The 13,736-nt window shown below is 34.2% G+C and overlaps 1 protein-coding gene, 2 non-coding genes and 1 pseudogene across 5 annotated transcripts; all 4 read left to right on the top strand.

Moving 5' to 3' along the window:
- The first annotated feature begins 4,358 nt into the window (after positions 1-4,358).
- LOC147483006 (Vacuolar protein sorting 55 (VPS55) family protein) lies at positions 4,359-7,635 on the top strand. Of its 2 annotated transcripts, none has more exons than XM_086580759.1 (5): positions 4,359-4,494; positions 5,269-5,320; positions 5,606-5,645; positions 5,747-5,831; positions 7,269-7,635. In XM_086580759.1, the coding sequence occupies exons 2-5, from the start codon at positions 5,288-5,290 to the stop codon at positions 7,450-7,452; spliced, it is 342 nt and encodes a 113-aa protein (XP_086436885.1). In that variant the 5' UTR covers positions 4,359-4,494; positions 5,269-5,287; the 3' UTR covers positions 7,453-7,635. The 2 variants fall into 2 exon arrangements, with proteins under 2 accessions (XP_086436885.1, XP_086436884.1); XM_086580758.1 differs by lacking the exon at positions 4,359-4,494 and adding an exon at positions 5,117-5,184.
- Positions 7,636-8,384: 749 nt separating this feature from the next.
- LOC147483005 (small nucleolar RNA Z266) lies at positions 8,385-8,487 on the top strand. Its single transcript, XR_015207141.1, has one exon. It is a non-coding gene; the product is annotated as a small nucleolar RNA Z266 (small nucleolar RNA).
- A 51-nt stretch (positions 8,488-8,538) lies between these two features.
- Positions 8,539-8,642, top strand: LOC147483004 (small nucleolar RNA Z266). Its single transcript, XR_015207142.1, has one exon. It is a non-coding gene; the product is annotated as a small nucleolar RNA Z266 (small nucleolar RNA).
- Positions 8,643-9,363: 721 nt separating this feature from the next.
- Positions 9,364-12,727, top strand: LOC147483003 (sorting nexin 1-like; annotated as a pseudogene). Its single transcript, XR_015204870.1, has 11 exons — positions 9,364-9,507; positions 9,582-9,722; positions 9,795-9,930; positions 10,030-10,163; positions 10,279-10,353; positions 10,533-10,692; positions 11,289-11,422; positions 11,505-11,573; positions 11,757-11,836; positions 12,139-12,199; positions 12,309-12,727. The product of XR_015204870.1 is annotated as a sorting nexin 1-like (transcript).
- Positions 12,728-13,736: the final 1,009 nt, after the last annotated feature.

Genomic DNA, 13,736 nt, shown 5'->3' with positions numbered 1-13,736 from the left:
AACTGTAATTAATACGATAAAAATGAATAGTCTACCTACGAAATGAACTATGGATTCACAACGTAAGTAAACTAGAACTTAACCTTTTACGTGCTTGAATTATCAAAGATTTCTACTCTCAATCCTATGAGATATAGTGGAGTAGATAAGTTCGTTCCACTCCTAGTGCTCTAGCATGGATGTTTTCTAATCTAACTAGTCGTTTTTAAGTCTATGAGAGTTTCTGAAGGGAATTATACTACGATGCAACTACCCACAAGATGCAACTAGTCGATTATCTAAATAATTATGGGAAGGCTACGTTGATTCTATGATAAGGAGTTAGAGGGGATTGATTCCACCTTAACTCAACTTAATCCACTAACGATTTAATCGTCAGTAATCCGAATTGAATCGCTTCAGAACAATTGGTTATTCCTAATCCCTAATTATACATGGCATTTCTACCAATCATAACTAGCATGTGAACAATTAAACCCATTCTCATGGTGAACTAATCATTTCTAGAGTGGAATAGAAAATCGGCGACTTCTACGATAATCGGACTCAAGCTTTCATCAAGGCTTCACAACCCCCTCTAATGGAGGTTTAGCCTTGAATCATTCAATCATTTCCATTTAGATTAAAACTAAACATAATATAAAGCATTGAAATTTACTTAATTTAACAATAATGAAATCTAATTTAATGACTAAATTGAAATAAGGACAGGAATTGAATTTAGATCTAGAATTGGAATTGACAAAATCGAAATGGGTAAAGAATACTACTTTATTGATCTAATCAAATGAAGAACAAGATTCAAGGTTTAATCTAATGAAATGAATTAGATTTGAAACTATACTTAATCAAAAACAATTAAATAAAACTAGATCTAGAAGCTATTTTAATGGCTACTTTCTATTCTAAGCTATCTACCCTAATTCTCCACTAATTAATCTACCATTAACAAAGAATTAAGCTTTTGTTTTTATACATTCAGATCCAAAAATCGTGCATGGGCTTGGAGCCATGGTTTGGGCCAGAGAATCAGGCCCAAAACCCAATTCTTTCAGTCTAAAAAGGCCTCTTCAGCTGCAGTTGGCTTCCACAGACTTTTCGTCCACTTCTGCTCCTCTGATTGGGTCAAGGCTTGGACCATTGCAAAGCTCTTTCCGAGCCGGTCGTTTTGACATAAGGTAGGCCTCAATCCGAGGTCTGAGTCCAAAGATATGGCATTCGAAGTTCTCACGACTTTTGCTCCTTTATCTCGCTAAAATGGCACATTTCGACATAATGGACTTTGAAGCCGAAATGCATAAAAAAACACTTAATCAAGATTAACTCTTACTTATTATTCACATAATTGGTCTAACAGTATGATTATTAAGGGGTTAAAACTATAGTTTTGGGCTCTTATCAGTAGGACTTCAAAACATTTTGGCTATTTGTATAAGAAAACTTTTAAATATTGAACAATGGACAAACTTGTAACTGAGTTGGGTGGGAACAATGGTGAAATAAGGCACTGAGATGCTAGTTACTACTTCTCAACTTCAGTATGTGTTATTAAATGCTACACTTTTGCTTTACTTGATATTGGATAAACTTATCAATGTTGACTTTTGTTTAACTTGTTATTAGATAATACTATTTTGTACATAAGTTATAGGTGTATATTAAAATCAACCTGATAGTCTTAATTGTGTTCTTGTATATGGCTTCAGTTGCTGATGTATCATACATAATACGTTGTCGGTTACCTTCGTTTAGAATGGCCCGTCCAGCCCAGTTTTGTGAATGCTAAATACATCTTTTCTTATTAAGTGTCCATACATATTTCTTTCTCATTATCTCCTTATAAACAACAACACTGATATAAGGGTACCCTTGATATAATCACAAACAAAACATATGAACATTAACAATTACTGTGCTGACACTCAAGCACAATGGACCGGCCGTTTCACAAACCACAAAATACCATTACATCGATTCATGCCCAAACCTATACAGTGAAACATACTTCCAAAACTCCATAAGGTGATCTGTGAAGTGGAAGTGTGATTTCCAAGGAAACCCAAGTTGCTAACGGTACATGTAAGTGTAGCTTATGGTGGCATCCACACAGTCTTTATTGCTAAAACCTGGCGGAACCGCGACTGAAAAGGCAATCCAAGCTCACCACAATGATTGTACAGTTGTTTTCTTCTACTTTTGAATCATATTCAAGTAGTCAATTTTTTTATCGATCTAGAAAGGGACTTGTTCATCAAGTACATCACACAAAAACTCAATTTTATGTGCTTGGACAAACCTTCCACAAGACACATGAATCTTTCTAAGGAAATATACACATCAAACACTCTCAATTTCACCTCACCTGTTACATACTTCTTCACTCCATGCAACAAGAACAAAATCAACATGGAAATAGTAAACACAACTATGGAAACGAACCTTAAAAGACTCTATACACTACTACGTAAAAACAAACCCAAGACGACCTAGAAACAAACTAATATTAAAGACAACAAACCAAATTTCAAAACATATCAATAAACAATGAGAACCGTATAAGGAGATGATAATCAAGAAGATGAACCTTAGAAAAATCAATTATCAAGATTTGTGTTCTTGTCTTCCATGAAAAACCTTACCAAAATCACGTAGGAGAGGATAATCAAGAAGATGAAGTAAAAAAACTAGAAGCTTTGCAGGTTTGTAAAAACTTTTATAGTTTGGCACAAAAATCGAGGTCAACGTTGTTTCATGTCCGTACAACAAAAACAGCCAAAAATAACTGATAATAGATCCATAAGTTGCTGGTTCATGATTCCCACAATAGCTAAAGTTTACTTTCATTTTTGTTGGGTTGAAATCCAACGGTCATTAATCACTAGTACGTATCGTTAAGAGAATCTAACGGATAAATATTACTGTGCATGTCACATCAGAAGTACAAGAGGAGAGAGAGTGTAGCAGGAGGAAAGAGAGTGTTGTAAGGAAGGGCAAAAGGGTCAAAAACTCGTTGAATTGGTCAAAATTGAAAAGCGTGGCCGGTTGGAGATTAATGTGTATTTATCATGGCTGATTCAAACAATTACCCAAAATATTTGCATGATTTATGTATGCCATAAGAGGATCCTTTGTCCACATTTTGCACAGGGCCTTTGAAACTCATAGCCGCCAGTGTGCAGTTGAAACTTGAAACAAGTGCGCCTAGAAAGCCCGACAATAGTATGTTGTACCGATTAGATATTGGATTTATCAAAATTTTACCTTGTTTAACTTTTTTTTTTCGTTGTTGCTTGTTTTTTTTTAAAAAGTCAGTTTTAATCTTTTCATTATATTTCTCTACATATAGTTAAAACTAGCTTGTAGGCCCATGCATACGCACCGACTCTTTTGAAAACATTTAGATTTTTTTTAGAAAATTGGTACTACCGTTTTAATTTTCTAACAAATTGTTTTAAATGAAGTTTTAATTAAAATTTAAAAACCCATTTTTTTCAATTGGGAGAGAGATTCTGTTTTAATAAGAGAATAATTCATGTTTTAATTAGATATGCTAGATTTTCCCTTTTTAATAGGGGAGGAATTCCCATTTTAATAGGAGAATAATTCCCGCTTTAATTAGAAGTGTTAGAATTTGTTTTAATATGAGATGAATTCCCGTCGTAAAAAAAAAATCCTCGTTTTTCAAATATGAGAGAAATTCTCGAATTAATAAAAGATGATGTGGAATTTTAATAGTGTTCGAAAAATACCCTTTGTGGGAGCTTTAATATTAAGATATATATTTGAAATAAGTCGGTAGTAATAGGGAATTCGTTTATACAAATCACCTATCTTGTAGCAATTTTTTTTTATTTGATCAAATATATAAGAATTGGAACACTATTTTTTAGCATTTTTGTTTGATTGGTAATAGGAAATTACCTTATACAAATCCACCTATTTTTAGAAAAATTTTTTTATTTGATAAAATATATAAGAATTGGAAAATCACATTCAAACTATCCAAATATAAGAATTAGAAATACACTTAAACTCTGGGTGTAGTTTTCATGGGCGAGTTTCAATAACAAAATTATGAAAAAAATGTGAGATTAGGATATTAAAAATATAGATAGAAAATTATCTTTCGATATTAAAGTCACAAATATTAGAATAGAAAATGGTAACTCTCATATTAGAGTGTCACACAGAAGAGAGAAAATTCTCCTTTAGAAGTAGATACTCTCACTAAAAACCCATTGTATTTCGTAATACAAAATAACCCTTGGAAGCACTTATGCACCCTTTGTGCTTAATTTGCACTCTTTGTTGTTATTACGTGGCAGCTATGTAGTCTGATGGGTCCCACTTAAAATATAATTTTGAAAAGAAAAAAGAAAAAGAGAAAATTGCTCATCAAACTTCCCTTACTCGTTCCTCCGTACAGAAGAGTTAGTGATTTTGAGAAAAACAAGAATAGAATTACCAGCGAAACAATGACGATGTCTCTCGGAGGTAATTGTTTAATTTCACTATTTCACTATTAAACGCTACTTATTCACCCTTTAATTAAGAATTTGAAATTAATACTTGGATTAACAAACTAATAACTATAGGAACAAGATTCAGTATTTGAGTAATCAATCATGTTTAGGATTTTTGTCAGTTGTAGTAAAATGACCGTTCTTCACTCTCCACCAAAGCCTGTCATTGTAAGTTATATATTATGCATAAGAAATCCATTATGTCAAGCTGCTCGTTACCATAACTAACTGGTGTAAGGGATGGTGTTGTTTTTCATTGTGTTTTGTTAAACGTTGCGCTTTGTCATCTGTGTGTACCACCTTTATGTTCCTTATTGTATTTTGATAAAGTTCTTCATCATTTTGTTTCTTGTTTCTGGATCTGTATAGATGAAATACATGTTGATCTTGGTCCTTTTGGCACATGAATAAAAAAAGAAAGTATAGATATTGACTATGCAGTAGAGGATTTTTATCTGTAGTAATATGAGATTTATTCCAAGACAAATACTACTTGGAATACTGTTGGTTAAGATTATTTTTCTTCATACTTCTTTTGGACATTTCATCATGTCCATAGCATGTTCGTATATGTATCAACATTTGGTTCTAACTAGTTGTTCATCTTTTTTCTTTCTGTTGGCGGACTTTTATTGGTTTTGTGGAATTTGTATGCTCCAGTGTAAGTTACGACAATTCCAATGTGCTTTCATTGACTTGCACCTTGGCTACTGAATCTCTTATTTATAATTTCCTTATTTTGCAGGCTTGCAGGTCTCGCTTTTATGTTTTCATCTAGCATTCTACTACAAATCCTGGTATGTTTTCTTTGTTTTACTCATGGTTCTACTGGTCAAAAGTAAATTACTAGTCATTGTTGTAGACAATAAAGTAATGGATTGAGTTGTCTTCCACTCTTCCTATTGTGTTTTACTAGCTCTCTTTAAGGTTTTAACAAATACAACTTGCCTTGAATTTTCTTTTTAAGAAGAAGAAACACAAAAGAGAAACAGTGTGATAGAAGTATGTAAAAAAGAAACAGTTTTTATTTATAATCAAGTAAACAATCTAATTGGTTGTTTCCTATATGACGATGTTGGCAGGCTTGTGCACTATATAACAACTGGTGGCCAATGATAACAAGTGAGTCATGGTTACTAAACTATTTGGATAGATTTTGTGCTTCTATGGGTAATGCTGCAAATTGACAGTAGATTGACTAAATGGTTTCCGTTGTTCTGTAGCCCTGATGTATGTGATGGTTCCTATGCCTTGCTTATTCTTCGGAGGTGGTTCCACTCATTTCTTAACCAGCAGGGACGGTGGAGGGTAAGTATTTTATCAAGATATTTGAACAATTGAGGTTTTATATGTGAAAATCCTAGTTTGTCTTGTCTGGCACACATGTCATAGTTTTGGATTCACGGCATGCCTAAGCACTAGTTTTAAACCATCTTTTAGTACTTCTTTTTTGGAGTTATTGGAACTTCAAGAACAGCTGCTGGTTTTAGACAGACAAGAATAGCACCTGGAACATCTTTGTTGAGTTTTTCATTTTGGATTCTTTGGGACTTCAATTGCATGGTCCTTAAACATTTTTTCTTATTATTTTGCCATACTTAGAAAGTGCCGCTTCACTGTTCACTTATAGTACTTCTTGGCACTGGCTACTGTAATGTTTTGGAGAGGAATAATGTTCCTCCTTTAACACCCGACACTAAACTCATCCATCTAGTTTCTGGAACTTATGGTTATTTGACTCTAGATTACCATTGAACTGGTTAAACAAAGGGAGATTGTTCTATGTGCTTGAAGTTTAAAATGATACCAGAGATTAAGACAACAAAATCAATAACCCCATGAGCGTGTTAAGATTGAATATGAGCGTGCATTAAGACTAATGAATGTTAAGATTAGGATGGACAATCAGTAGTTTAAGATTAGGATGGAAAACCATAATTTTAAGATGAGATTGCATTTTTTCTATTGAGTTAAGATTGAATATGAGTGTGCATTAAGACTGATGAATGTTAAGAATAGGATGGACAATCAGTAGTTTAAGATTAGGATGGAAAACCATAATTTTAAGATGAGATTGCATTTTTTTCTATTGAATTTGAAAAAATGAGTGTGCATTAAGATTGATGAATTTTAAGATTAGGATGGACAATCATAAACATTTACGTTGAAAGGAAAATTGGCAGTATCCCCAACAGAAGGTAAATAAGGTAAAGTTAGTTGTGATACGTGGGAGTATGCCTGAAAAGCACTAATGTACAAGTTACTAAGAGAAACGTTGAAATGATAGCTCTTGGATTAAAAAGAAGACTAAAGAGAGGTGGATGGATGTACTAGAAGATATGAAGACTCAGGCCTTAACGTGTATGTCTTTATAAAATCGGAAAGAACATAAAATAAGTAAATGTATTTCTCTAGTGAATATTCCATTTGCAGAATATGAACTCATAATTTGAGATTTGGGTAAAATATGACCAATAAGTACCATGGAGTGGTGAAGCTCTTTTTTTTAAAAAAAAAAAAATGTAGTAAAGCTTTGTAGGATAAAAAAAAAAAAAAAAAAGTGGATAAATCATGTATCATGTATAAGTTTGTTATGTGTGCTCTTTTATGTGGTCGTTTAAGTTCTATTTACTTGTGTAATTAGTTGAAGGATGAAAACTGGGTTATCCTGAATTTATCTTATTATGTCAGAACGGATTCTATTATTATACACCTTTCGCGCTGACAGACTGCTTTATCATGCAGTTGGATAGATGCTGCTAAGTTCTTGACTGGAGCATCTGCGGTGGGTAGCATTGCCATTCCTGCAATCCTTAGGCATGCAAATCTTATTGAGAGTGGAGCTATGTTCATTGAGTTTACGTCCTTCTTCATTCTTGTCTGCACAGTTATGTGTTTTCACCGAGCTACTCTTGAAGATGATTGGTGATAGATGTTTGTCAACGAAAAAGAAAGATGTTCAGATTTTGTATATGCCATTAACCTAATGTTATAAAAAAAAATGATTGTTAATTAATATAGATAAACCATAATTTAATAGTCCTGAGATAAACCTTGTGAAGGCCCACTGTTGGTTTGTTCTCTGAATCAATCAAGGCAAGTTTTTCAGCTAGCTGTTTTTTATGGCATGCATCACTCAGTCTCTTCGTTGTTACTGTCTAGGATCAAATGTATTAAAATTTGTGATTAAATGGATAAGTTGCCACATTCTTCAATTTCGTTAGTATTATAACCTACAACTGTCGCATTATCGGTCTGTGTAACGAGGAAATCATCCTCCCAAAAGATGAGAGCACAGCAAAGTCTCAATAATCGTACATGCTGTTAACATTCGTTCTGGTCCATGACCTAATAAATTTTACTAGTGAAGGGACACGTACGTCATTTGACGTCTATAAAGAGGACTAGACCGTCTTTTAAACAAATTAACACGGTCTATATATCTTCCTTTCCCACTAGGGTTTCTAGTCCAATCCTGTTTTTGTTTACCCACTTTCTTCTCCTTCGAACCCATTTTTTTTATTGCTTGTATTTTTTATGTGTTCATTTTCAATCTTAGAAAAAAGCGCAGCCCTTAAGATCGCCTTTCAATACCATGAAAGCGTTTTGAGTCATAGCTACGCGACATTAATCATAGAGATCTCTCAGAGGTTTCTCTTTGAGTTCTTTCTCCCTTTTTTTTTAATGTTCTGTAACATTTCTTTTATTTTTGGCTTTGATTTATTATTCGAAAAGCCCCATTAATTTTTTTAATGTGGGTTTATCAAATATAGAGTCAATGACTAATAAGTTTGTGAAATGCTTCATTTTCAATGATGGGAGACATGTTTATAAATTTGGGGCTTGTAATTTTTTGTAAAAAAGTGGCAGAATGATGATTCAATTAGATGTGTGAAAGAAGAGATTTTCTTTTTTCTTGATGAACTTAACTTGTTGAGGCATAATTATGTCTGACTTGCCACTTATTTGATTTCAAATGTAAAGTTTGTTTTTTAGGATTTGTATGTGGAAAGAGGAGTGACAAGAGTGATGATTCAATTAGATGTGTGAAAGGAGAAAGAAATTTCTCATTTCATGAACTTAAACTCTTTGAGGCATAAATTGTCTGACTTGCCACTCTTCCAAGTGCTGGGTTATCAATATTTTTTTTTCTCGAGTTGATGGTTTTGATCTTATATAGAGTATAGACTGCCCAATACTTCAATCTGATCTGTACAGAAAACAAACCATGTATAGAATTTGAACGAAAATTATTGAGGAACTTATATAAGAATTAAGATTACTGGGAAAGTCTGAGGATCATAAATGGAACCGATATGTTAAAAGAATATGAAGTACAGTTGCCTTAAAATTACAAGTGATTGACTGGCCAGCATAACAGTGGAGCTAAATTTACATAATTTCACGGCACTTACTGTGATTTTTGGAAATTCAAAGGGACTTTCCTAGGGTTATACTCTTAAAAACACATACATGTGCAACAAACAGGGAGGGAGAAGCTCTAATAGTAGGGACTAGGGAGCGCTACTACAGTGAACCTAATTGGTATCAATGCTGAATGCTTAATTGTGGTAACTTGAAAAACCTAACAATCTTGAACACAAATGGATTGGCCGAGTTACTGATCTTATTTAAAATAGATTTTCCAATTAAAAAAATAAAAAATAAAAATAAAAAAATACTATTTGTAAAAACAGTAACAACTTACTACCAAAGGCAATGGGAAAGTTGATAAAAAAAAAGTGTCCAAACTCCACAGTCGGAAACTGTTGTTGGCTGTAGGTTGACCAGAGGTATCTATCGAATATCTTGTGTTGGGCCTCCGGCCCATGTAAAGATATTCAGAGAAACAAGTGGAAGTAAACTGCTTGACGCCTACGGTTTGCAAAACGTAAACAGTGGTTAAAATCTCTGATTATCAAATCACACTCTGCTCTATACTCATTCTTCTTCCCCCCTCCAAAAAACAGCAATGATTACAACGGTAAATTTTTTTAATTTATTGGTGTTGATTCTTATTAGTAGCTCTAATAATAATAATAATATGTTGGTATGCAGCAAAGAAGTTTCTCAGGATCATCACCCCCAAGATCTCCTTTATCATCATCATCACAACCGTTTTTATCAGTTTCCGTAACTGACCCTGTTAAATTAGGCAATGGAGTTCAAGCCTACATCTCTTACCGTGTCATCACTAAGGTAGCTAACCTAGTTTCGTCATTTCAACGTTTGTTTTAATTGAGATGGATCACAAAACAAAATTTTATGCAGACAAACTTCCCTGAATACCAAGGACCGGAGAAGATTGTGATTCGGCGTTATAATGATTTTGTTTGGTTGCGTGATCGCCTCTTTGACAAGTACAAGGGAATCTTTATCCCTCCTCTTCCAGAAAAAAGTGCTCTAGGTAATAACTGGAGCGAATCATAGATTGATTTCCCGTGGATTATACTGGAGATAGTAATTTTACTCTTTCTCTCGTTTTGGATTCTTCTTTGCAACGCAGAGAAGTTCCGCTTCAGCGCTGAGTTCATCGAAATGAGGCGTCAGGCGCTGGACGTATTTGTCAACCGAATAGCTTCTCATCCTGAGCTTCAACAAAGTCATGATTTGAGGACTTTCTTGCAGGCAGAGGAAGAGGTGATGTGTTCAAAGTTTTTTGTGGTCATAATTTTTTATCAAATAATTTCAGTTGATTTTACCTAAACATATAACTTATTACTAATTATTTATGGATCTTGTGTTTCTTGATTAGACAATGGAAAGAGCAAGGTTCCAAGAGACTGGTATATTCAAAAAGAAACCAGCTGATCTGATGCAAATTTTCAAGGTAGTGTTTTAATCATGAAATAAGATTTTTGTCATGGTCCTAGAATTGTTGTGTGAAATGTTACTTTAATAATCTGCCTATAAATGAAGATGGTGCTAGAAATAGTAACTTCCTTATGAGAAATTGTGCTTATAATATGGACTAATGCATTTATATGATCTTGTTGGAATGTTTGACAGGACGTACAGTCCAAAGTCAGTGATGTTGTTCTTGGCAAGGAAAAACCGTGGAAGAATCGAATCCTGAATATGAAAAACTCAAAGCGTTACATACTAGAGCTGGAGGACCACCTAGCAGAGGCATAAAAGCATGCTTATCGTTTGGTAAAGAGGCACAGAGGTATATATAACTTAAATACCACACTGTATTTGTTTATTGATTGATTTTATATGTTTGGTTTATTCATTTTTTATTTCGTGTCCTGTCAAAATTATCTTTATAGTTATGTTTTTCTTCTGTCCACTTTTAGAAAGTTAGAGGCTGCATTTGATTGGTGGAACTTTGTTTTCATCGTAAATAGTTTACATAGTAGTGGGTTTTCATTGTACCGCTTTTCGCTGAAAATGTTTGCTAAACGTTTCGTGAGGTACAAAAAACTCAAGGAAAACACTTTAAGATTCAGATTTGTGGCATGTTTAGTTGCATAACCACTTCTCCATGAGGAATTTTACACTGGGAGGTATATTGAAACCTCACCACACCTCCAAAGTTACTGTGGAGGGTTTTCAACTATGGGAGTATGGGATGATAACTTTGAAAGTGGTTTTCCACGTTTTTAAAAACGGTGTCATCAAACAAATGTGTTACAAGGTTTTCATTTACCATGCCCAATCAAACACTTCTCGTAAACCTTTCATGTTTTTATTTTTTCCAACACTATTTTCCATGTATCAAACGGAGCCTAAAGTATATTAACTTTTATATCCCTTCCGCAGAATTGGGTCAGTCTTTATCGGACTTTGGAAAGGCAATTAAGCTCCTTGGTGCTTGTGAGGGAAAACCTCTTGGGAAGGCATTCTCTGACCTAGGAGCAAAATCAGAATCGTTATCAGTTAAACTACAAACGGAGGTAATTATATAGAAAAAAGTACCCAGTTCTTTAAAATTGTAAACCTTCTTTATGATGTTCTCACTTCTCTATGATGGCGCAGGCCCATAACCTTTTGATGAACTTTGAAGAACCTTTGAAAGATTATGTTCGTGCAGTGCAGTCAATTAAGGTGACTTTGCTTGTTTTAATCTGTTTACAAATGGGGCGATCTGAAAAACTAGTTTAAAAGAGGATGGTAATAACAAAAAAAATAATATGTTGAATTTAAATCTTAATAGTTGTTTTGTGTTTTCTTAATTTCTTTTTGGTTTCCTAGAACTAACCATTTACGTCCCTTGTGTCTATCTAACAGGCTACAATGGTGGAGAGAGCAAATGCTTTCAGGCATCAATGTGAACTGGCTGAAACTGTTAAACTGAAGGAAATAAATTTGTAAGATTTTAAATAGGTTTCTGATCCAAATTTTAATTTGATCACAACAGTAATACTTAACGGCGTTCTTTGTTTCATGCACTATAAAATAATTTTGTAAACTTGTCTGAAGGTCCTGATAATGGTTTGAAGTAAAACTCTTGGCTTCCTTAAAAAAAACACAAAACTCTAATTGACAAGTTAACTTGTAAATGTTATTTTCTATTGCAAATATAGATTTTTAACATTTACTTTTTATCTCTCTGGGAAATGAACTTGAAAAAGAAAAAAAAAAGTCTTTTCTTATTTGGTTTCTTTGGCAGAGACAAACTGATGTTAGTGCGATCTGATAAAGTAGGAGAAGCCGAGATTGAATACAAGGAGGTGAGTGCTTCCAAGAATCATTATTTTCCAAATCGGAGTATATTATTTGTTATCTTCTGCAGTGCACCCTCGTAGTGTTATCTTTGTATCTGATGAATTTTCGACACAGTTGAAGGCTGACAGTGAGGAAGCAACACAAAGATTTGAGATGATTATGCGTCTAATGAGTGAAGAGATAGTGCGTTTCCAGGAACAAAAAACATTAGATATAGGTCTTGCTTTTCACAATTTTGCAAAAGGACAAGCGGAGCTGGCAAATGAAATTGCAGATGCCTGGCGTGGTCTCCTCCCTAAGCTTGAAGCTTGCTCTTCCTCTTTTACGTGAACCAAACAGTTCCACATAACATCTGTAGATCAGTTCTGTGGACTTGTTTTGAACAGTGCGTCTCCCCCTTCATGTTTGTAATGGCTGTGGGGTTTCATTGACTCCATATAAAGTTTTGGGTTCTCCTTTCTGTAACGTGTACATTTTAAATACAACTTGAATTTGCTAATACAAGCTTAATTGAAATGGTTTTTTTGCTGGTTTTTCCTTTCCTATTTTTCTCTTTTGGGCATGTTCATTACTTTACCCTTCCAACAATTGGACGTGTCTGCAATGTATTGTATTATCCCAATTTTTTTTTACACATGCGTCTTGAACTTTTGGGGCTTATATCTTACACACTCAGCGCAAAATCAACCCTTGAATCCAGGAAATCAAACCAGTTACACACTTGGTTTGAACTTTGAAGGTCATTTGTATATTTCTATTTGCTTCTTTTTGGTCCTCTAAAAAAACTTCCAGAGTGTAGATCATCTAAGGTGCCTGGAGAGTGCTTGAGCTGTGAGGAAATTCTGATTCTCTTGTTTCCATGTCCTTGGATAGTTGGATTGCTATATTTAACTCTGTTCCAACTTCCAAGGAGTGGATTGGTCCATTAGGTGTCGTGATGTTTTTAACTGTATGCTCTGTTAAGCAATTGACCAGTGTTACTTGAAAACTCGAGATAGTCAATTACTTCTATGACACTGAACCAATGGTAGACTTTTCTTTTTGCCTCTAGGTTGCAACTGACCCAATGTTCCTTGAAAACCTGAGTTGTCAAGGAATGGATAGTCAATTACTTAACCAGAATCTAACATGCTCCAACGATTGGAAGATATTTAACTAGCAGTGGAGTACATAATCATGGTAAGAACCTAGTACATCCGATTATGCGTGTTGATTAAGACAACATAAGATAGCTATGGCTTCTAAAGTTGGTTTGAGTTACCTGGTTCGTTAAAGGTTTCGACTAAAAGGATCAATTCTACGGAGAACCAAACAAAAAGATGGTACACTATTTTGATATTCTCAAACACGGCTCATCTGTTTGAGATTCATAATTTGTCCCAAACTAGCGTGTTTGCAGTGACGCATCCAATGGAGGTGACAACCACCAAAGATTGTAAAAACACCATTACTATATTAGTCATGCACTATGAATTTTCCGAAACTACAAGGTTTCGCCCTGTCAAAGAACAGCCCTTACGTATATTGCATGTCCTTTCGCTA

Source organism: Coptis chinensis, chromosome 8 (assembly GCF_015680905.1).
Source record: "Coptis chinensis isolate HL-2020 chromosome 8, ASM1568090v1, whole genome shotgun sequence".
In the NCBI taxonomy this organism is placed as follows: domain Eukaryota; kingdom Viridiplantae; phylum Streptophyta; class Magnoliopsida; order Ranunculales; family Ranunculaceae; genus Coptis; species Coptis chinensis.
Note: the sequence above shows the minus strand (reverse complement) of the source record. Positions and strands in the feature narration are given on the sequence as shown.

Coding starts and splice junctions, on each gene's coding strand:
- LOC147483006 (XM_086580759.1), top strand. CDS start 5,288: ATGTTTTCATCTAGCATTCTACTACAAATCCTG. Junction 5,321..5,605: donor GCATTCTACTACAAATCCTG/GTATGTTTTCTT, acceptor CGATGTTGGCAG/GCTTGTGCACTATATAACAA. Junction 5,646..5,746: donor CTGGTGGCCAATGATAACAA/GTGAGTCATGGT, acceptor GTTGTTCTGTAG/CCCTGATGTATGTGATGGTT.